The 23,636-nt window shown below is 37.0% G+C and overlaps 1 protein-coding gene across 2 annotated transcripts; it reads left to right on the top strand.

Annotated features, from left to right (window-relative positions):
• The first annotated feature begins 12,667 nt into the window (after positions 1–12,667).
• On the top strand, positions 12,668–21,704 carry LOC107803323 (uncharacterized). Of its 2 annotated transcripts, none has more exons than XM_016627014.2 (12): positions 12,668–12,952; positions 13,049–13,137; positions 14,703–14,798; positions 16,242–16,345; positions 17,294–17,511; positions 18,421–18,543; positions 18,618–18,706; positions 19,096–19,201; positions 20,025–20,122; positions 20,666–20,923; positions 21,004–21,087; positions 21,445–21,704. In XM_016627014.2, exons 1-12 carry the CDS (start codon positions 12,913–12,915, stop codon positions 21,457–21,459), a joined length of 1,320 nt encoding a protein of 439 aa, XP_016482500.2. In that variant the 5' UTR covers positions 12,668–12,912; the 3' UTR covers positions 21,460–21,704. The 2 variants fall into 2 exon arrangements, with proteins under 2 accessions (XP_016482500.2, XP_016482501.2); XM_016627015.2 differs by having other exon boundaries at positions 12,761–12,946.
• The last annotated feature ends 1,932 nt before the right edge of the window (positions 21,705–23,636 follow it).

Raw genomic sequence — 23,636 nt, forward strand, 5'->3', positions numbered from 1 at the left:
CCAACATAGCTATAAGCCTTGGCTGCTATTTAGTTTAAATAAACCATTTGATGGGAGGTGTTTTAATTTTACTTTTTATTTAATGGGAGGTAATTTTAATAATTAAAGAGAGGATAATTTGGTCATTCAACTTTTGAAGAATATTTTTGTAAAATAACTTCTTCTAAAATCTTTATGCTTATAATATAGTATGATGATATGATGATCAGTTACTATCCTACTAAATAGGTCAAATTTTCTGTAATTAAAAAGGAAAATAATAATTTGAGTAAAATTTCTCACTCTTAAATTGTTTTGGTAGTAATAAAAATTCAAGGTTTTTGTAGTAAAAAAGTTCTTGTGGTTTTCAAGTTCGTAATTACAAGTCAAGTTAAATAATGTTCTTATAGTTTTTTTTATAACTATTATATTTATATTATAAATATTATTCGTATATTACATGAGAAAAACAGTGTTTAGCATGTCTATTTTATGTGAATATGTAATTTGTTGTTTTGCCAAAAAATTGTATTTAACGAACAAAAAGTTATATAAAATTAGAAATATAAGACTTAAAGATTTACGAAAACCCAATTGCTATAGACATATATAACAAGATACAATTGACAGTGTGCACGGCTAAATATTGCAGAGAAAATAAAATTGGCCTCATTGTCGGAGATGTTAGGAATATGAATATCACTAACAGTTTATAATCTTGGAATATATATATTCAGTAATAATTGCTACGGAACTAAAATATGTGGTCTACATATGCACCTTAATGATTTTTTATTTTTTCACTAAATATAAGACTTCCTCAATAACGTTCGACACCCCCTTATCTCTCCAACATAGAGCTTGTTTGGACAAATTCTCAAAATTCATTTATTTTTTCTTGAGTTATTTTACAATTTTTATAGTATTCTTATTGATTAAAGCAATAGATAATTTATATTTTGCTTGCAAAAAAAAAAATTAGTTAGATAATAACCCTATTTGTATTTTCTAGAAAAAACTTAGAATATATACTTTTCAAAAATATTTTTAAGAGAACTCTTAAATTCTCAGTATTCTTGGTGAAAGTAAGCACAACAACTTGTAAAATTAGAGTAATATAATTAGGCGAAATGGCCTAAGGACCACTTAAGCTTGTAGCCGTTTGTCATCCCAGTATATAAACTTATACTTTTCCCATTTTAGCACCTTAAGTCATATATTTGCACACTAATAAATACATATGACTGCGCGTGGTTTTCAAGCGCTATGACACAAATGACATGTCACATACTTATCCTCTTACGAGTTGCCACATGTAAGACGACATTGAGCCACCATTTTTCATAGTAAATCCACCATTTTCAATCGTAAGAATCCAAATTTGATCCTTTAGATTCTAATCAAACCTCAGTAAAAAAAAAATCTAAAAATGGTTATAACACTCTAGAAAAGACTCCCAAAATTACACCGGCGAGATTGTCGCCGGTAAAAATGGCAACCATACAAAGAATCACACAAAACTGTCACTGCTTCACCTTTTTGGCACCGGCCTCACACCTTCCTTACCACTTTATCTTCGTCACCTGCTTTTCAACAAGCTCACTAACAATAGACCAAACCCATCTGAAACACCACCATTTCAATTTCAATATTCTTTGCCACCAAAATTTAAAAAAAAAGGAAAAAAGAAGAGACGAGCAATAACCAGATCAATTTAATTTTCTAGTTGTGGAGAAGTTTGAGGGTATGGAAAAACAGAAGGGAGGGAGAGGAGAGGAAGCTGGGAACGGAAACTAAAATGAAGAATTAAACAGGGGAGGGGTTTCTTCATTCTTTTCTTTATTTTTTCCCATGATTTTATCTTTCTTTTTTTATTTTATAATTTTTTTAATCAAATTAATTCATTCATGCGCCTAATTAACGTGATTTGCATCCATTTTGGCCACGTCAACTATTATGTCGCCATGTAAGCATAGTCAACGGTAAAACGTATTTATTAGTACTTAGTTCATCAAGTAAAGGTGCTCAAATGAGAAATGTGTGAGTTTATATACCGGGATGATAAATGAGTGCAAGTTTAGGTGGCCCTTAGGCCATTTTCTTAAGTTGTCTAAAATTATTGAGGACTTCTATTATCATCATTTTTCTTATATATTTAGCTATATATTGTCACGTCCTTAGTCGTTGATTACGTACACGTGCGACACTTGATAACTCGCTCATGATCTTGTACAACTTGCTCACGTTCTTGCTATGCCAAGTCAGCCTTACTACACTCAAGATCGCTAAGAGAATGGTAGAAAGAACACAAGAGAATTGTTAAAGGGAGCTTTGTATTAGAGAGAACTTGAAGTGTTTGCTTGGTGAAATACAAATGAATGACCCCCTATATATACTACTCTCCTAGGGGCTAGTGTGTAAATATTAATTATTATACAAGTTCTTAATATTCATAAGATAAGGGCTTTCTTTAGAATTCTCTACAAGCCTAGAAGATTTCAAGGACTTTCCTAGCAAATCCATAGGGATCTAGGTTCTTCCAAAGGAAATGTCCATACTTCTCTAGAATCTTCTTACAAATGATAGCCTTCCTCCTATGTAAGCTTCCACATAGCATTAATATATTCCAAATGGTGCCTATGTGGCATGATGACATGGCGGGTCATCACACTCTCCCCACCTAATATTGCGACGACCGCGGCACAATGTTGCTGTATAAACTCTCGGATCTTATCTTTGAATTGCCATAAGTCTTCATATCTTTCCCACGTGACCTCTTTCGGAGATTGTCCCTTCCAATGGACGAGGAACATTGTGGTGGATTTATGCCTTTGTTTTCGCCTGGCCTTGTAATCAATAACAGCCTCAATCTCCCGGTCATGTGAGGCGGTGATAGTAATAGGCGCTCGACTTGATTGGCTCCTACTCGGATCATCCTTGTTTTCATGATATGGCTTAAGCATACTGGCATGGAAGAAAGGATAGATCTTAAGATACGATGGCATGTCAAGCTTATATGAGATCTTGCCTACCTTGGAGACGATCTTAAATGGCCCCCCATACTTACGAATCATATTTTGATGCATGCCCCGTAGTGCCTTGAATTGTCTTGGGTTAAACTTCACCATTACCATGTACCCAACTCTATAGTCCGTGGGACGCCGCTTACAGTCCGCAAACTTCTTCATTTTCTTAGTTGCCCTATCCAAGTAGGACTTAGCAGTGTTATGCTGCTCCTCCCATCCTTTGGCCATATGATAAGCCCCCAAACTCTTTCCCTCGAATGCGGCTGGTAATGAATGTGGGTTTTGTGGTTGTTAGCCTGTGGCTAGCTCAAATGGTGTCCGCCCCGTGGACTCACTCCATTGCAAGTTATAAGAGAATTGGGCAATGTCTAAGAGCCTTGCCCAATCTTTCTGACGCGCGCTTACATAATGCCTCAAATAGCATTCTAGTAAGGCATTGACCGTTCCGTTTGTCCATCTGTCCATGGGTGGAAACTAATGGAAAAATGCAGTTCCGTGCCAAGTATGTCGAATAACTCTCTCCAAATGTTCCCAGTAAAACGGGGGTCTCGATCACTAATAATATACCTTGGTAAGCCCCAATACTTCACCACATTCTTTAAGAATAGCTTGGCGGCTTCCTTGGCAGTGCAACCTAGTGAGGCGGTCATGAAGGTGGCATATTTGGAAAATCTATCCACGATCACCATAATAGTACCATAACTATCGTACTTCGGTAGACAAGTAATAAAGTCCATAGTCACGCTATCCCATGGACACTCTACAACTAATAGTGGCTCTAGAAGTCATCCGGGTTGTTGTTGCTCAACCTTGTCCCGTTGACAGACAAGACAAGTCTACACATAACACTCCATGTCATCTCGCATGCGTAGCCAATAGTAGACTCATTCAACCAAGGCCCTAGTGCGACGTTGGCCTAGATGATCATCCCGCATAGTGTCATGACTCTCCCTTATGATATGCCGCCTAATGTTCCCAAACTTAGGCACATAGACTCGCCGACCTGTGGTAAGCAGTAGGCCGTCTTCGACCCAAAAACGTCTCGTATTGCCCTGGTTCGCTAACTCGATAAGTTGTTTGACTGTTGGATCATGCTCCATGCCTTCTTTTATAGCCTCGCGAATGTCCCAACTTGTTGAAATGATTGCAGTAAGCTCGGTTTTCTGGCTCAAGGCATCGGCTACAACATTACCTTTGCCTGGCTTATACTCCAACACATAATCGAATTCGGCCAAGAAATCTGTCACAACCCAATTTTTTTCTCAGTTCGGAATCGTGATGGTACCTAGTCTTAGGGACTAGGTAAGCGTAACATTAATTGAAACAATACTATTTAATTAACATCTAACAAAATAAATAGAAATCTCTTACAATTCCCAAAACCGGTAGTACAAGTCATAAACTCTACAGAGTGTTTGCTAGAAAACTTCAAAATACAACTGTCCAGAAATAAGAATAAACAGTGCAAAACAAAAACTTGAAGGTGACTTCGAAACCTGCGAATGCAGTGGAAGGTTTACCTTGAGTCTCAGCAGCGACGGTGGATGATAGAACTGAGTGGAAGTACCTGGATCTGCACAATAAAAATGTGCAGAAGAGTAGCATGAGCACACTACAGCGGTGCCCAGTAAGTATCAAGACTAACCTCAGTGAAGTAGTGACGAGGGCTAGTCAAGATACCCACTGGTCTAATAAACCGAACAAGCATAAGTATAGGGATGACAGAACATGACATCTATCTAAGGACCCCGCGATATGGCTAACGACATAGCAACTGCAATAAGGAAGGGAAAAAACATCAAGTAACAGCGGAACACCAGAATAAGACACAGAAGAATGAACTAAAACACAACCCAAATTCAAAACAAATCACAATACAGTAAAGGCAAGTAGTAACTCAGCAGCTGTAATAGTTTTTACATCAGGTCTCAGCCAACAACCCCAATAAATTAGTCAAATCCTTCAAGTGTAAACTTCTACCCGTAAGTTTTTAAATTGAGGTCTTTAGAATATAATCTTTTTTAATAAGAAATTATTTTTGAAATATACTTCCTGCAAATAAATATCTTTCAATTATAGTTCTTTCAAGATAAAACCTTTCAAATATAAACTTTTCAAATAATTAGACTTCAAACATAGTTCTTTCAAGATAAATACTTTTCAAGTATACCCCTTTCAAACAGATATCTTCAAACATAATTCCTTCAAGATAAATACTTTTCAAATATAAACTTTTCAAGTAATATCCTTCGAGTAAAAGTCACTCTGTGACACCTAAGCATGGAAGATTAGCAGTTCAGAACACAAATATAACCACAGGAAAAATCTACCGGGATATCATCCCGTAGTCCCGAATCAATTATGCAGTACTGGGGGGGGATCTCCCAAAATACGGCTGTAGTCCCAAAATAAATATGCAGTACTGGGGGGATCTTCCGGAATACGTCCGTAGTCCCAAAGTAAATATGCAGTGCTGGGGGATCTCCCGGAATACGTCCGTAGTCCCAAAATAAATATGCAGAGCTGGATCTCCCGAAATACGTCCGTAGTCCCAAAATAAATATACAGTGCTGGGGGATCTCCCGGAATACGTCCGTAGTCCCAATTTAAATATGCAGCGCAAACAAGAGAGATAACAACTATAACACGACAGAAACCTCGTACATCACCACAACGAGTACAGAAGCAACAATGACATAAATGCAAAGTAAGACAAGCAAATCAGCTCAAGAATTTAAATCACAAGAACGGTAGAACTCATTCACAAGGAATAACCACAGTAAAGAATGCTAGGCACAAGGAGAACAACTTAACAAGGGAAAACAAAAAAAAATGTAGCAACAATTTCACAATATTCGAGTCAACAATAAGAAGCCAACACGAGTCAGACAGTTCCAAATAATGGCAAGTCAACTAAGATATAGGTTATCTAAACTCATTTTGAGGTTGAGAAATTACGAGGAATATTCAACAATTCAAGTAAGGATAAGCAGCGGAAGATAATCATAACTCCAATTAAGACTAAACAATTTTAGGATGAGAAAATAATAATTTCAATTAAAGATAAGCAGTTATGAAAAATATAGCACGACGATAGAAGAGGTAAAATCTTTGGTTAAGTTGAATAAGGGTCAAATAGATAATAAGAGTGAATCCTAAAGCAATTATCTCTAATCAAAGCATGTAGAGGTGAAACTAGCAAATATGAATTGAAACGTATCAAAAACAACATCATACACGGTGAATATAAGGACATAAGAACCCTAAAAGGTCAACTTTTCACAAATAAGTCCGAGCACGCACTCGTTACCTCACGTACACAGACTACAATCACATAGATGACTCAAATCCTAAGGGGTAGTTCCCCCCACAAGGTTAGGCAATATACTTACCTCGAGTCAAGCTCAATCAATCCGTAAGAATGTCCTTTCCACGAATATCTGGCTCTGAATGGCCCAAATCTAGCCAAAAAGAAATTACATATCATAATTACAACAATAATAGACCCGTCTAATGAACGAAATCAATATTTTAACAAAAATTCTGAAATTAACTCAAAATTGCCCGTAGGGCCCACTTATCGAAATCGGATCAAAGTTGTAAAATACGAAATCTCATTCACTCACGAGTCTAACCATATCAAATTTACTAAAATCCGACACCAAAATCTCAATCAAACCTCGAAAATTCGACCTAAGAACTTTTCTCAATTTTCACACCAAATTCGAATTTAAACGATGAATTTGAGCATAGATTAGTGAAATATAACCATAAGGGAGTTAGGGATCATTACCCAAAAACTTTCTCCGAAAATCTCTCCAAATTCCGCCTTCTACCGAGCTCTCAATCAAATTTGTGAAGTGAACTTCAAATCCTCGAATCTGCCCCTTTTCTGCCCAGTTATTCCGCATCTGCGGACCTTGGGTCGCACCTGTGGAATTTCCTTCGCAGGTGCGGAAACGACTTAAGAGGGTTGGGTTCGCTTCTGCAGAAAAAGGGCCTCACCTACGAGTGCGCGCCTGCGGACTATTGTCCGCTTCAACGATCTCCTCCGCACCTGCGTGTCCTTTAGTGCATCTGCGGGCATCGCAGATGCGGTATTTCCCTTCGCACCTGTGACCCCTGACCACACACCCCCGATCCACTTCTGTACTTGCCTCTCTGCATGTAAGATCACGCAACTGCGGTCTCTCCACCGCAGGTGCAAAAATGACAGATGCCTGAAGACTTCAGCAGCAACACAAATCCAACTTTTGATCCGTTAAGAACTTGAAACTCACCCGAGCCCCCCATGACCTCAACCAATTATACCAACCAATCCTAAAAAACCATACGAACTTAGTCGAGCCCTTAAATTACATCAACTAACGCTAAAATCATGAAGCACCTTCCAATTCAAACTTAAAGAACTTGAAACTTCAAATTTCTACAACCGATGCCGAAACCTATCAAACCACGTCCGAATGACCTCAAATTTTTTACGCAAGTCACAAATGACACTATGAACCTACAGACACTTTCGTAAATCCATTCCGATCTCGATATCAAAAATTTTCACTATCGGCAGAAATCGTCGAAAATCTAACTTTCACCAATTCAAGTCTAAATCTACTACAGACCTCCTAAACACATTCCGGACGAGCTACCAAGCTCAAAATCACTCAACAGAGCTTACGGAGTTGACAGAATTTCATTACGGATCCGTCTTCATACAGTTCCGACTACAGTCCAAATTCTAAAACTTAAGCTCTCATTTAGGGATTAAGTGTCCCAAATCACTTCGAATCACCCGATAATTGAATTCAACCACGCACGCAAGTCAAGGCATATAATAAGAATTTGCTCAGGGCCTTATGCCGCCGGACGACATTTAAATTCGCAAAACGACCGGTCGGGTCGTTACAAAATCCTGACACCTAGCCTGTTTTGGTGTGAGCTTCTTTTGCGTCTGAAAGTAGCTAGTAGCTACATTGTCGGTCTTGATCACGAACTTCGACCCGAGCAAATAATGTCACCATGTACGAAGGCAATGCATAATGGTGGTTATATCCTTCTCTTGCACCGTGTAATGCCGCTCTGTCTCATTTAATTTGCGGCTCTCAAATGCTATGGAATGCTTATCCTGCATCAAGACACCCCCAATGGCAAAATCTGAGGCATCTGTATGCACCTAAAATGTTTTGGCAAAGTCAGGTAATGCCAAGACTGGCTCCTCTGTTACAACTACCTTAAGGCCTTCAAACGCCCTTTGACAATGCTCCGTCCAAACTCATGGCTTGTTCTTCTTTAGCAACTCAGTCAATGGTGCGGCCTTTGCTGAGTAGCCACTGATGAACCGACGATAGTAGTTAACAAGGCCAAGGAAGGATCTCAACTCAGTTACCTTTATAGGTGCCTCCCACTCCTGGATAACACGTACCTTAGCCTCGTCCATGCGTAGCTTGCCATTGCTAATGGCATGGCCTAAGAAGTTCACCTTTGATTGTGCCAACTCGCATTTCTCCCTCTTTATGTATAGACCGTTCTCTCACAAGACTTGGAAAACCTTCCTTAAGTGCTCCATGTGCTCCTCCAAGGTGTTGTTGTAGATGACTATGTCGTCTATGTAGACTACCACAAACCGATCAAGGTAAGGATGAAAAATCTTGTTCATAAGGGTGCAAAATGTGGCCGGTGAATTGGTTAAGCCGAAGGGCATCACCAACCACTCAAAGGCTCCATATCTCGTCACACATGTTGTCTTCAGCTCATCCCCTTTTACAATGCGAACCTGGCAGTAGACCTTGCGAAGATCCACCTTGGTAAAGTACTTGGCTTACCCAAAGTCTATTGAACAAGTCAGCAATGAGCGGGGTCGGGTACTTATTCTTCACTGTGACCTTATTAAGTGCTCGGTAGTATATGCACAAGCGCCTTAATCCATCCTTCTTCTTCTGGAACAATACTGGTGCGCCGAAAGGTGCCTTTGATGGGCGAACGCGACCAACATCTAGTAGCTCTTTCAATTGTTTCCTGATCTCCTCTAGCTTGGGCGGTGCTATACGATATGCGGCAAATGCGGGTGGCTTAGCCCCTAGCTCCAACTCAATCTTGTGATACACCTCTCGCCTAGGCGGCAAAGGCTTAAGCAACTCCTCGGGCATGGCATCTTTGTTTTCCTCAAGCAACTTCTTTATGCAAGGTGGCAGTGTCTCTTGAAAGCTCTTGTCTTCCTCCAGACTTGCGATGGTTTCCACGAACGTCGGCTCCCCCTTCTTGATCCCCTTGAAAACCTGCATAGCTAAAAGTTGTTCTTGACTCTATCCGTGTGGCATAGTCACTATAGGTACCATGCAAAATCCTTCTCTCTCCATAGCCAACAGACGTTGGAGGTAGGGGTCGATCAAAGTATGACAATGTCTAAAGAACTTTTGCCCCAATATGATGTCAAAGATTTCCATAATGGTTAAGGTAAAGTTTTTCATACCTTTCCAAGTTCCCAATTTGACACCAACTCCATTAGCTACCCTACGAGCATTCTGTACCTCGGCATTCACGGTCTTGACGCGAGAGTTGGTTGGAGCAAGCTTCAATTCTAGTCTCTTTGAGGCAGCCTCAGTCACGAAATTATGAGTTGCTCTAGTATCCACGATTGCACAAGCAGGCTTGTTGTTTATGGTGAGATTCACGTGCTGATTGCCATTATCGGTAGGTTGGATAGATTGCTTTATGACAGCACTGCATAATTCGATCATACCCAACTGTGCGGTTCCCAAACTCTCTCCTTGCAGCTGCTCATTCCGTTCACGAAAAATGGCACTAAGGATTTTTAGGTCGGGACAATTCGTGAAGTTGTGCGACCCTCCGCATATGTAACATCCCTTCTTCTCGGCCTGTGCCTTGTTCTCGGCGTAGCCCTGATGGCCATTCGACTTTTTGGAATCTTGAGTCTTGTAGTATTGTTGTAGTATCTCCTTGCCTTTGCCACGGTCTCCCCCACATTTGACATTGTTAACCTTTGATTATTTGACTTTGCCTTTGTCGTGCTTGTCATGCCTGAAATCCATCAATGATTCGGCCTCCACTATGGCTTGGTCTATATCTACGACTTGCCGACGTTGCAACTCCTGTTTAGCCCAATTTTGCAATCCGTCCATGAAGTGGAACAACAAGTCATCATTGGTCAGGTTGGGGATTTTGAAGCATAAGGGTAGTGAACACCTTGACATAGACACGTATGCTCCATGTTTGCTTCAACTCCCTAAGGTTACGCCTTGCCTCGTACAAGACATTGTTTGGAAAGAACTGTCACTTGAACTCGGCTTTGAACTGATCCCACGTGCTAATAGTATATTGACCTTTATCCACGTCGGCCATTTTCTTTTTCCACCATAGCATGGCAGTCTCTGAGAGGTACAACACTGTAGTGTTGATCATGGCCTCGTCGTCCCTCACTTTGTCGTGCCTGAAGTAGTTCTCCAAGTGCCAAAGGAAGTTTTCCACTTCTTGTGCATCACGAACACTTTTAAACACCGGGAGTTTGGGAGCCTCAATCTTGGCCTCCCTCGTCACCACAACATTGATGGCTGCCTCGGTCACGCCAGCACTAACATGCTCCTCGAGTGACTCTATCTTTTCCTTCATAGCATCGATAGTATTCAAAGCCTCCATGAGTCTGCACTCTAAGGCAGTGATGGTTTGCCTTAGCTCCATCTTGGTCTGTGTATGCCCCTCCAAGTCATTTCAGATACTCTCAATCTCTTCAAGAGTAAGCCCCTCAAGAACACTAAAGGTGCCTTCCACCTTCCCCAAACGTTGTCCAAAGATCTCCACGGCGTCCATCCCCGCGTTCATCTTCATCACCCACTCTTTACCGAGCGAGACGTCCTCGGGAAGGATCTCCACTTCATCCTCACTCGCCTCAGTGGCAGATGGTTCTTGGGGTGTAAGCCCTTCATTTGACACAACCTTGGGTGGCACCTCCTGGCTCTTGTTGGTGGCATTCCTCTTTTTGTTACGGCCACTCTTGCCAGCAACATCTTGGATGGCGTTGGCTTGGGTGTTGGCAGCGTTAATGTCTCCGTCGTTCGTCATTCCCTTAGTTGCAACCTTTGCTCTGATATCACGTTGTCACGTCCTTAGTCGTTGATTACGTACACGTGCGACACTTGATAACTCGCTCATGATCTTGTACAACTTGCTCACGTTCTTGCTATGCCAAGTCAGCCTTACTACACTCAAGATCGCTAAGAGAATGGTAGAAAGAACACAAGAGAATTGTTAAAGAGAGTTTTGTATTAGAGAGAACTTGAATTGTTTGCTTGGTGAAATACAAATGAATGACCCCCTTTATATACTACTCTCCTAGGGGCTAGTGTGTAAATATTAATTGTTATACAAGTCCTTAATATTTACAAGATAAAGGCTTTCTTTAGAATTCTCTACAAGCCTAGAAGATTTCAAGGACTTTACTAGCAAATCCATAGGGATCTAGGTTCTTCCAAAAGAGATGTCCATACTTCTCTAGAATCTTCTCACAAATGATAGCCTTTCTCCTATGTAAACTTCTACATGGCATTAATATATGCCAAATGGCACCTATATGGCATGAGTCCTTGAATGTACTGCACTTGTACAAAACTGAAATGTAAATAGTAAGTACTTGGCAATTTCTTACTACGCCCTAAATAACAGGGGTACGTAGTAGATATATTTAACAGCAAATGGCCAAATATACTCCTCTACTTTCGAAAATGGTCTAAGAATACTTCTCGTTATACTATTGAATTACTTATACCCCTGCAGTCATACTTTGGGTTCAAATATAACCCTCATTTAAACGGAGGGACACATGTCATCGTCCTGTTGGTCAATTCTAAATATATCCTAATTAATTAAAAAAACCCATTATCCATACCCGATTTTTTTTTCTTTTTGTAAAAACTAGAAAAAATTAAAAAATGTTTTTACTAAAAACTAAAAAAAACAAAAATATTTTTTTTTCAGTTTTTACAAAAACACTGCTTTAGAAAAAACTGAAAAATATTTTTTAAAACAATATTTTTGAAAAAAATGAAAAAAAATAAAGCTAAAATCAATTTTCTAAAGCAATATTTTTTGTAAAAATGGAAATATCTGAATGTTTTTTTATTAAAAGCTGAAAAAAACGAAATTATTGTTTTTCTACTTTTTACAAAAAAACTGCTTTAAAAAAAGCTAAAAAATATTTCCTAAAATAATATTTTTGCAAAAACTGAAATAATAAATATATTCTTTTTTTCAGTTTTTAGTTTAAAAAAATTATTTTTTCAGTTTTTAGTAAAATTCTTTTTTTAGTTTTTTCGAGTTTTTACAAAAAAAAATTATTTTTCGGGTATGGATAATGTGTCTTTTTAATTAATTAGGAGATATTTAGAATTGATCAACAGGACGATGATACGTGTTCCTCCGTTTAAATGAGAATTATATTTGAACTCAAAGTATAACTGTAGGTGTATAGATAACCCAATAGTATAACGAGTGTTATTCTTAAACCATTTTCGAAACTAAACGTGTATACTTGGCCCTTTGTAGATATATATATATATATATATATATATATATATATATATATATATATATATATATATATATATATATATATATATATACACACACACACACACACACACACACACACACAAAAGCACAAGATTCTCCTCGTTGGTGCCCAGTAAGCATTCTTCTAATAATTTCTTATTCATGAGTACTTCACCTCTTTTCCCCAACATTTGCTTTCTACAAATCAATCCTAAAAACAAAGCAGTATCTTTTGCTACAAGGTGCTAATTAAATCGTTAAATATGTACATATAATCTTTTTTATGTTGTAAATTTCTCATTATATCCTCCAATTTGCAATTTTTGAGCAATTTTTAAAGAACACCAAGATGGGAAACTCTATGATAGTTGCCTGCAAGAATGGTAATTGTAAGGAGTATAATTTTTATCTTTCTTATGTTTAGGTTTTCTTTATTTTTGCTTGTAATTGTAATGGACAATTTGGGTTTTATGTTTTAATAACAGGGGATTCTTCATTGGAGGAGCTAGACTCTTATTTTCCTGTTAAAACAGAATGTCAAGCTGATGTCCCCAAGACTCTTTTCAGACCGAAGGTGTGTTGAAACTTATCATTTTTTTATGGTTTTGTTATTCATTTATTCTATATTTTGCTTATATGCACAATTCTAGATAAACAGAGGAGGATGTTGTTAGGGGCGGATCTAGAATTTAGATTTAATGAGTTAAACCTTTTCGTAGCATTGACTTCATTGCACTTTTGAAATTATGGGTTCAAAATTTAAATATTTGTTGAAGTTTTACTAATTTACCACATATGGTTTGCTTATATACATAACTCCGGGTAAAAAGAGGAGGTTGAAGTTAGAGGCGGATCTAGAATTTAGATTTTATGAGTTAAACCTTTTAAGTTTCGCAGCATTGAATTCATTGTGCTTTTAAGTTTTAACATTAAGGGTTCACAATTTAATATTTGTTAAAATTTTACTAATTTACCACATATATTTTGCTTAGATACACAACTCTAGATGAAAAAGGAGGTTGTGGTTAGAAATGGATCCAAAATTTAGATTTGATGAGTTAAACCTTTTAAGTTTCGTAGCACTGAATTCATTATACTCTCAAATTGATGGGCTCAAAATTTAATATTTGTTGAAATTTTACTAATTTACCACATATATTTTACTCATATGCAAAACTCTAGATAAAAAGAGGAGGTTGTGCTTAGAAGCCGATCCAAATTTTAGATTTGATGAATTCGTTTCAAGTTAAACCTTTTAAGTTTTGTAGCATTGAATTCGTTACACTTTCGAAATTATGGCTCAAAATTTATTATTTGTTGATATTTTACTAATTTATCACGTATATTTTGCTTATATGCACAACAACAACAACAAAAAAAATAAAAAATCAAGTGAATTCCCACAAGTGGGGTCTGGGGATGGAAGGGTGGAAAGACTGTTTTCGATAGACCCTCGGCTAAAGAAAGGATGAAGGGAAGTGAAGGCAGTAAGTATTAACAACAACAAGAGAAAAGAAGAAAACTGAAGCCAAAAGAACAATTATACGCTAGTTAGTAATGACAATCTAAGAATAAAAGACAACATACTAATACTAATGCTATCGAACAATTATACGCTATGTAGTAAAACCAATCTAAGAATAAGTTTATATGCACAATTCCAGATAAAAAGAGGAGATTCTGGTTAGAGGAAGATCTAGAATTTAAATTTGATGAGTTAAGCCTTTTAAGTTCTTACAATTGAATTCATTACACTTTTGAAATTGTGGGCTCAAAATTTAATATTTGTTGAAATTTTACTAATTACTCTATAGTCTATTCAGTTGAACCCTGTAAACAAGGCTGCATCTGGTTATGGTAGGTTGACGGTCAGCGTTAAAATACTCTTTAAAATCAACTACTTCAGTCTTTTCTTTGATTGTTTGATTTTAGTTTTCACTTTTCTCCCCTTTGGTTGGGAGAAATATAAATCTATAATTTATCTATTAGGTCAATACCTGAATAATTGCAAAAGAAACTACAGTACATGCTTGAATACCTGAAGAAATGATTTATAATTATTTATTAAATGCTCATGATAGATTTATTCACTATGTTACCTTTGTGCACTTTCTTTTTTTGTGGGGAAGTGTTTGTTAGGTAGGAAGAACTCTCAGTGAAAGAAGATGGAATGCTGCATTCTCTCAAGAGGGTTATTTGGATATAGCAGGTGTTCTTAGACGAATCCAACGGGGGGTATACCTTTTTTTCTCTCTCTCTTGTACAATGTGTACTCTAAATAAATTCACTATGGCGCATTGTCATTTGCCTATGAACGGATACATGATCATGTCAAATGGATTGCTCTAAAACCTAAAAGATTCTACAAATTGATGGTGGTTTTTTCGGCCGAAACAACCTGGTTACATCTGTTTGTGTGGTTCCTTTGAAAATTAATTGCTACTTGGTAGAGAATCCAATTTCAGTTGTTTATTCTTCATTCTATCTTGTAATCTCTCAATTTGTGACATCGGACACCTATTAATGGACCACCTTGCTTATATGACTGCTCCACTTTGGTACTTCATTCTGATAGTAGGTAGCCCTTTTTTTCCTGGATTTTGCACTAGTTCATGCTGTCAATTCCTTCTTGGTAACTCCAGCTTTATTAGCTTTAGATAGCATTTCCTAATCCAACGAGGGTACATCTTTTTTTTCTCTCTTGTACAATGCATATTCTAAATAAATCTAGTATGCCACATTGTCATTTCGTGCTAGTTCATGTTGTCGATTCCTTCTTGGTAACTCCAACTTTAGCTTTTGATAGCAATTTTCTAAGATGATATGCATTCTACTTTTGGTCTCTTTCTCCTAGTTAGTCCTTTTCATGACTTTGGCCTAGTTGAACAACACTGACCCTCATACTACTTGTCATTAAGCACAAATTAATCTGCTTTTTCTGTTTTTGTTTTTGGGTGAATGCAAACAGTTCATATTTTTTTATTAATCTTTTTTGCCCCCAAGTGAGATTTTAACTTGAACCAGATTCCATTACATACTGTACATTCATCTTGTAATCTTCAATTGCCATTCAATTGCCAGACTTTTGGTGTATAATAGACCCTCATTTTGTGCAAGTGATGAACTGCTGAAGGTACGGAAAACCAAGTTCATTTTCACTTATAAAAGGATTATTCCGTTACCCATAACAAAAATAGAAGGATCAGTCTGTTGATGATTTTCCAGCAATGACATCTTCATTGGGAGCCTTAATAGGAAAAATGTTTAAGGATCTTTTTGTGTTAATGGTAGAAATTTATGATGATATAAGAAGTTTTAACTGCTCTGCAAACAATAATAAAGGGGAAACAACCAGTTCTCTTATTCCCGGGCAACAATTGTTTTACCTACGCTACAATCGCTTGTTGGTTTGAATTGGACAGTTTAGAAAAGTCTTAAATTATACCAACACTTATCTGGTAAACTTATTCATGGACTGGAATAACATTTCAGTGTAGCATTGGTTAGGCTTCTATATTAGGCGGATAATCTGATCCACCATTAGCACGTCCATTGGGTTCATTATATAGAATCATTGTCTATCACCATTCACCAATACTCAATCTGCTTATTGCTGTTTAGATGGAAACTTATGTCTTAAGAAGTTTGACGCTTATTTTATTATTCTGTGAATGATAGGGGATTCATCCATCAATAAAAGGGGCTGCCTGGGAGTTCTTGCTGGGTTGTTTTGATCCCAATAGCACATTTGAGGAAAGAAATGAGCTTAGACAACGGCAAAGGTAATCCAAGTCATTTCAGCTATAGCCAAAGAGTTAAACTGGTCTAATATAGACAACAAATAATAGAAGTAAAATCAGCAATCAAAATTATAGGGGTTATGCATTGAATTTTGTTCACTTTGATGCATGAATCCATGTAACTGTCAAAGGGCCCTCGGTTTAAATTACTCCCTCCGTCCCAATTTATGTAACGATGTTTGATTGAGCACAAAGTTTAAGGAAGAAAGACAAATTTTTAGAACTTGTGGTCTAAAATGAGCCATAATATTTGTGTGACTATAAATCATCTCACTAAGGGTGAAATCAGAAATGAGCATTTTAAAGTTAAATTGTTACTAAATATAGAACGGTGTCATTCTTTTTAGGACCGGCTAAAAGGAAAAAGTGTCACATAAAATTGGGACGGAGGGAGTATGCAACAAATTTCTCACGCTCTATAGCTATTCCTATCAAAGGTCAACCTTATCATCTAGTTAGGTCAGGGCATCGAGGTGAACCAACTTGGACTCGGCTTGAGATTCTTGTTTAACCAAAGTTCTCCATAAGGTCAAATCCAAGCTTGAGCCAAGTGCCTTAGTTTTAGCTCGGTTTAGTAGTTGTTCTTATTAAAAGGACCCTTCGCTACAGGTTGCTAGTGGAAATTAACCCCTTGATCATTAAATTCTCCAATATCTCGATTCTTGAGTCTTGACATTAGATTGAAAATGGGTGTTGCGAAACAGTTAAATGTGTATTAAATATTATTAGACCTGACTCCCAAGGGAAATAAGAAGAGTGAAGTAAAAATATGTTATTGCCTGGAAAACAAAATTTATAACAGGATACTGTCACTATCAGCGGAAAACACACCCGTGCCTTCTTTTTCCTCCTCATAGCGGTTTTTTTCCTTTGGTAAATTTCTTACAACCTATTTATGAGTGGCCTAAAAATCTGAATTTGTATCCTCAGAGAGCAGTATGCTGCATGGAAATCTGAATGCCAAAAGATTGTACCTTTAATTGGCAGTGGAAAATTTACCACAAATGCTATAATCACTGATGATGGCCAACCTAAAGAGCATGCGAACACTTCCAGTGATGTACAAGATACTAACAGTGCCCTGCCAGTCAATAATGGCGTTTGTGACAAGAAAGTAATTCAGTGGAAGCTTAACTTGTCCCAAATTGGTTAGTACTCGTGCCACTAGTATTCTCTAGTTTTAATATGCTAACTTTATACATTCTATAATTCCTGTGGAGGTCCCTATATCTATTTCTCTAGCTGTATCTCTGTCTGTCTCTCAGAAAAACTTGAATGTCAATTGTACATTCTCTTTCCAGTTCATCTGTTAATATTTTTCGTTCATGTCCTCAAATGCTTTCCAGTTTGAACATTTAATTCCCAATAATCGACTGTTATCCCACTTTGCTCTTCATGAATTATGCTTTTACGACTAAACTTAAATAGTCAACATAACGATTACTTTGACGTAGTTCCTAGTTGTGCAGAATATAACCAAATTTATTATTCTAAACATGTTTGCTCCCTACCCCCACCCACCCCCATTGGATATGGTAATTGAGATGAAGGGATTGATACATGCAATATTGCTATTCCAATACAGTAATTATGTGTGAAAAAATTGTGTCAATTAGTCATTGTGTAGTTCAATGAAATTCAGATGCGGGGGAGGAAGAATTGAATGTTGGAGGAGCGTTTAGATTTAGAATGAGCGACTCAACCTTTTGACATTTCTTTGGAGCTGGTCATTTATCACTACGAGCTGCTACAAAATACAGATGAAAGGCCATAAAATGTTTTGGTTAGAGAGATGTGCTATGTTCAACAAATGATGAGACAATGACATCTTTTACTTCATTGCTAGTTGGTGTACTCTAGATGCTGAGTTAAAGAGGGAACATGTCACTTAGAGAGATAATAAGTGGCGAAAAAAGTGAAATTGCAATCTCCTTGTGGAATAGATGTTATTGCTTAGTGCACTATTGTTTGGCTTTGGTAAGGAAGCCAGTTCATCAATTGTAGACTGATTTTCCTGACAATATCTAAAACTGTAATGGCTTGTGATGTTGCTTTAGGTCTGGATGTTGTTCGCACTGATCGTGCTCTTGTATTTTATGAGAATCAAGCTAATCAGGCAAAACTCTGGGACGTGCTTGCTGTCTATGCATGGATGGATAAAGATATTGGTTATGTTCAAGGTATTATAACAGTATTTTAGAAACTAATTGTTAATAATATCAAAGCCATTCATAAAACCTTTTTATCTGCACAGGAATGACAGACATTTGCTCCCCAATGGTTATTCTACTTGAGAATGAAGCAGATGCATTCTGGTGCTTCGAACGTGCAATGCGTAGATTGGTATGCCTTTATTGTTTCTATTCATGGTTGTTACCAACCTAAAATAAATAAATAAACAAATAAATGCGTTCTTTCTCTAACATCTTAAGATTTTAGATGAGATTGTCACAAAATTCAAAATGTCATCAGAGAAAAGTTGAAGTCTTAAGTTCAAGTCTCACTGCCGCTCGCTATAAAATAAAGAACTTTGATGTGCTTGGCTCGAGAGAAAAATGTGAGAGGACGTGTTGCAAACCTAAAATGGATAAATATGGCCCCAATAAACTTGCACATATATTTATGTGCTTTAGTAACTCTTTCTAAAAACTTGTTCAATGTTTTTGCTAATTATTTCCTATGTTTCTGCCATTACTGAACATATAACAAGTCCATGTCTGCTTCATCAACAGCGAGAAAATTTCAAGTGCACCACAAATTCGATAGGAGTGCAATCTCAACTAAGTACCCTTGCACAAATTGTTAAAACTGTTGATCCGAAGCTTCATCAACACCTTGGTAAGAGGTTGCTTTTCTTTATATATTTTCAGTAGCTATTCCCATGTAAGAAGTAGAGAACACAATGTCTTGTCAACGCTGTTAATTTACCTAGCATGCCATATCATATAGTTCTCGGTATTAGATAGATAAACTAATATCTAATATAGGTCTTAGTAAAAAAGTTTGGGCTTTTTGTGAGTTAGAGTACTTTGTATTGTAGAGAAACTTAACTTATTTCTGTTATAGGTTGCACAACGTGGTTTATATGTATGCTTCAGCTTGTGCTTTTATCCTGTCTCATTCCACGGTAGTTTAATTGGCTCCCCTTCTTCACATTATGTGACTTGATCCTAGCCCGCGATGTATTCTGATGATATGTTCTATAAAATCGTGATTTATCTTGTTAAGCTCTTAATGCATGCAGTCCAAGTTTGTTATTGACTACCGCAAGACGTACATATTGTACTTGAAGTGATGCAGGCAATATAAACACGTTGTTTAGCACCTATCAAAAAATTAATTAAATTAAATCATCTAGCAGTCCTTTTGCAGATTCTGATGGATAATTTGAATGTCTGTACTGTTTATTAAGTTGGGGCCAAACTCGCATATCATAACGTTAATCATTGTAAAGAATGGATTTTCCATGTTAAAAACAGCCCTCATATATGTTGTTTGGGACATTGGGGATAGTGCAAAATATTCATGGAAATATCTTGGCAATCTAAATTGTTAAAATCACAAACTGCAATCTTGACCAGAGTCTAAAATAGGGAGGAGAAAGTCTAAAATAGAGCTAACTCTCTTTCTCTCACTCACCGACTTCAATTGTAATTGGCAGCGGAGTTAGATGGTGGAGAATATCTATTTGCGTTACGCATGCTGATGGTACTTTTCCGCAGAGAGCTCTCATTTATCGATGCACTCTATCTTTGGGAGGTGAGGAGCAAACTTCTTTTCACATTATTGTTTGGTAGACAGACAAAAATATTGCAAAATAGTTTGGCCTGGTCTTTGGTGTAACTGACTGAAGTGAGACTCTATTCTTTGCTTTGCGTTTAAGAGACATGATTGTTTTAGAGAAAAAGCATACCCCTACTCGTGTTTACACAAATCCAATAAACATATGACATGTGTATTTGCATATAATGTTATCACTTAATCATAGTTAATTTAATACACATTCTCATCTCAATTTTATGACTAACCATAATAAACTGATACAGTTTGGTTAAACACTGGGTATGAGTAATTTTGTTCCATTGTTTTACTTGGCAAATTCTTAACTTCTCACAATAAAAGTTACTCAACTTGGCAATCTGTGCTTTTTGTGTTTTAGAAGAGTATCACATAAATTAGTTTGACATAAAGGACGAGGGTATTTGTATCTTCAACTGTGAAACAGGACGAGTGATGAGCAATTGTAGGTTGGAATTATTTTAGTTTTCTAACTGATATTACTTTTGTACATACTTCATTCAGGTGATGTGGGCCATGGAGTACAACCCAAAGAGATATTCATTGTATGACAACACACGGGAACAACTTCCCGAGCTAGTATATGATGGTAAAGTAAATGATAAGCAGCTAAAGCAGTATGGCAAATTTGAGAGGAAAAAAGTGAGAACTGGTGCAATAAAACAGAATGATGCCCTTGCCATTTTCCTAGTTGCAAGTGTTCTTGAGACGAAGAAAAAGCAGCTAATGAAAGAGGCAAAGGGCCTAGATGATGTTGTCCAGGTCTCGTTTCAATCTCTCCCCTTGTCCGTGTAATCCACATTATTGTATCTCTTTGGTCCTGACAGTGACATCTTTTCCAGATTGTGGGTGAGATAACTGGGAATTTGGATGCAAAGAAAGCACTAAATAAGGCTCTGAAGGTTCATAAGAAGTACTTGAACAAGGCAAGTTTCTTTATTCACCGTTCTCTGCACAAACACACACACACACCTCAAAGAAAAAAGGAAAAAGAAGAAAGGATTTAAGTTATATACTCTGACAGGTATAGAATTTTTACACTAGCAAATGTTTTTTAACCAATTGTAGTAGGTTATTTGTCTTATTTTTTAGGTTACTAATCCAAATTGTTTTGGACAATTACATGTAGTTATCTTTTAGATAACTTGATAGTGTAAAAGTTCTTCTCCACTGTCAGTGTATAAAAGTTAAACTCAAAAAAAAATTCGTCCCTCCGCTCCTTCAATCTGGTACATGAACATTGATATCAACATTTTAGTTGTCTCATACTATACTTAATGCAGGTCAAAAGATCCTAGTTGGAGTTGCTATTCCTCACTGCAGCGAGCACCCCCTTTGGTCAAAGTTTTGTTGTATTTTAAAAAAAAAATTATATTTCCATTTTTTTCTGGTGGGAGTGATTTCTCCCTCTTTTATTGATGAGTGGTGTCTCTTCTTGCACTTGGTGTGCAGTTTCTCTTTCTACAAAGAAAGGAGCTTGTGTAAAATAGTTTTGATATGAAATGTACATGATGTATTTTTGGTGGTTGAAATATTTGAATCACATTCCTGAATCTGAGAATATAGGAGCATGAAATCAGAAATGCAGGGTAAGACTGCGTACAATAGATCCTTGTGGTCCGATCCTTTCCCGAACCCCGCGCATAGCGGGAGTTTAGTACATCGCGCTGCCCTCTAAGTGATGTCCATCTTGGTTCTGACATTTGCGAAGGTGGAGCCACTCATCTGCAATAATTTGAAGCATGCCCCTCAACAATTGCAAATGTTCAAATATACTCCTAAAACAATTGAAAAAAGTTCAAATCTTTCCCAATGCGGTTGAAAACCGTTAGTGAAAGGGGCATCTTTGAGACAAGAGGTAACGTAGGAGGCCTTCGTGGTAGGGGTGTTCAAAACCGAACCGAAACCGAAAACCGAACCGAAACCGAAGCTTAATGGCTTATTGGTATCGGGTTAACGGCTTAACGGACGGGGAACGGATTGAAATTTTTTTATTAACGGCTTATCGGTTTGGTGGCGGATTATTCAATTTTCTTAACGGATAATCCGTTAACCCGTTAAGAATATATATATATATATATATATATATATATATATATATATATATTAAATATCAAAAACCCTTCCACTTCTTCCAGTACTCTATCTCTAAGTTCTAACACCTAATTCCTAAATAATCCATATATATATATATTAAATATCAAAAACCCTTCCACTTCTTCCAGTACTCCATCTCTAAGTTCTAACGCCTTATTCCTAAATAATCAGAACCTTTACGTACTATGCATCAGAAGATCTCAGGCTTGGCTTAGCTTAGCTTATTCTCCCACCTTACAACAAGATTGTTTAAGCTGATGTCTATGGTTCACCTCTGCTTTTGTTTTTTTAAAACTAATGCATGTTGTCTATGATTAATAGAAGAACAATAGTGTTGTGCCACAACTTTTTTCACTCTACAATACATGACACACTACATCATTCTTATGTAGGCGTTAACAGACATGTATGTATGGATTCAATGTGTAATTTCCTATTCTGAATTTATATGTTAGGCGGTCAACAAATAATTAATGAACGCAATATAGATTGAATTAGGCCGATAAACCGCCCAATAACCGCCCGATAAGAGCTAAACCGTTACCAATCCGCCCGATATCTTATCGGGTGGCTAGCGGGTTAATACATTTAAAAGCCGATAACCGTTAAGCCAAACCGTTAAGAGTAATTAACCGCCCAATCCGCCCGATAAGCAGCCCTACTTCGTGGACCGATAGGTAAGACAAATTACAAATGTTAGGGATATAGTTGGACTTTTTTCCTTTTTAAAAAAAATGCATGTATTACTATATCATTGAAAAATTTAAAAGATCAAGAGAGAATCTTGTTTATTCTTTCAAAATGCATGCAGAATTGGTTTGCGATTTAAAAAGAGAACTAAGTTGTCTCGAAAGACTTAAAATCTCTTATAATCTCTTGTAATAATGCAGACTTATTAGTGAAAGTATAACACAATTAAAGCAAATTAAACATGTGGTACCAACTAGTTGGAATTACAGTTTAGTCATGATTGTACGTGTACACTAGGTTCCACGCTTGCTAGGAATCTTTCTAGGAAGTCATAATTTTCGTAAAGGGGTGTCAAAATATATAAAAATAAACATATCAGAAAATTAAGGGAAGTCAATGCATAATATATATACATATAATTTATATTTTACCTAGCTACACAGAGTACTTTTCTCGCGAAGGGGTATCAATTTGACACCCCTTTCTTTAAGGTGGCTCCGCCATTGCTTTCTAGTATGTTTAGAAATATGTACATTTGTGAAAATTATACCGAAATAAGTATTGAATTTGGAATGAGTTGAGTTAGCAAGGATGAAGCGAACTATGTATTAAGAATTTGTACAATCTATCTTGACTAGTTTGAGATTGATGTGTATTAGTCATTCTTTGGATGGTTGTTACTCATTGT

Source organism: Nicotiana tabacum, chromosome 17 (assembly GCF_000715075.1).
Source record: "Nicotiana tabacum cultivar K326 chromosome 17, ASM71507v2, whole genome shotgun sequence".
NCBI lineage: Eukaryota > Viridiplantae > Streptophyta > Magnoliopsida > Solanales > Solanaceae > Nicotiana > Nicotiana tabacum.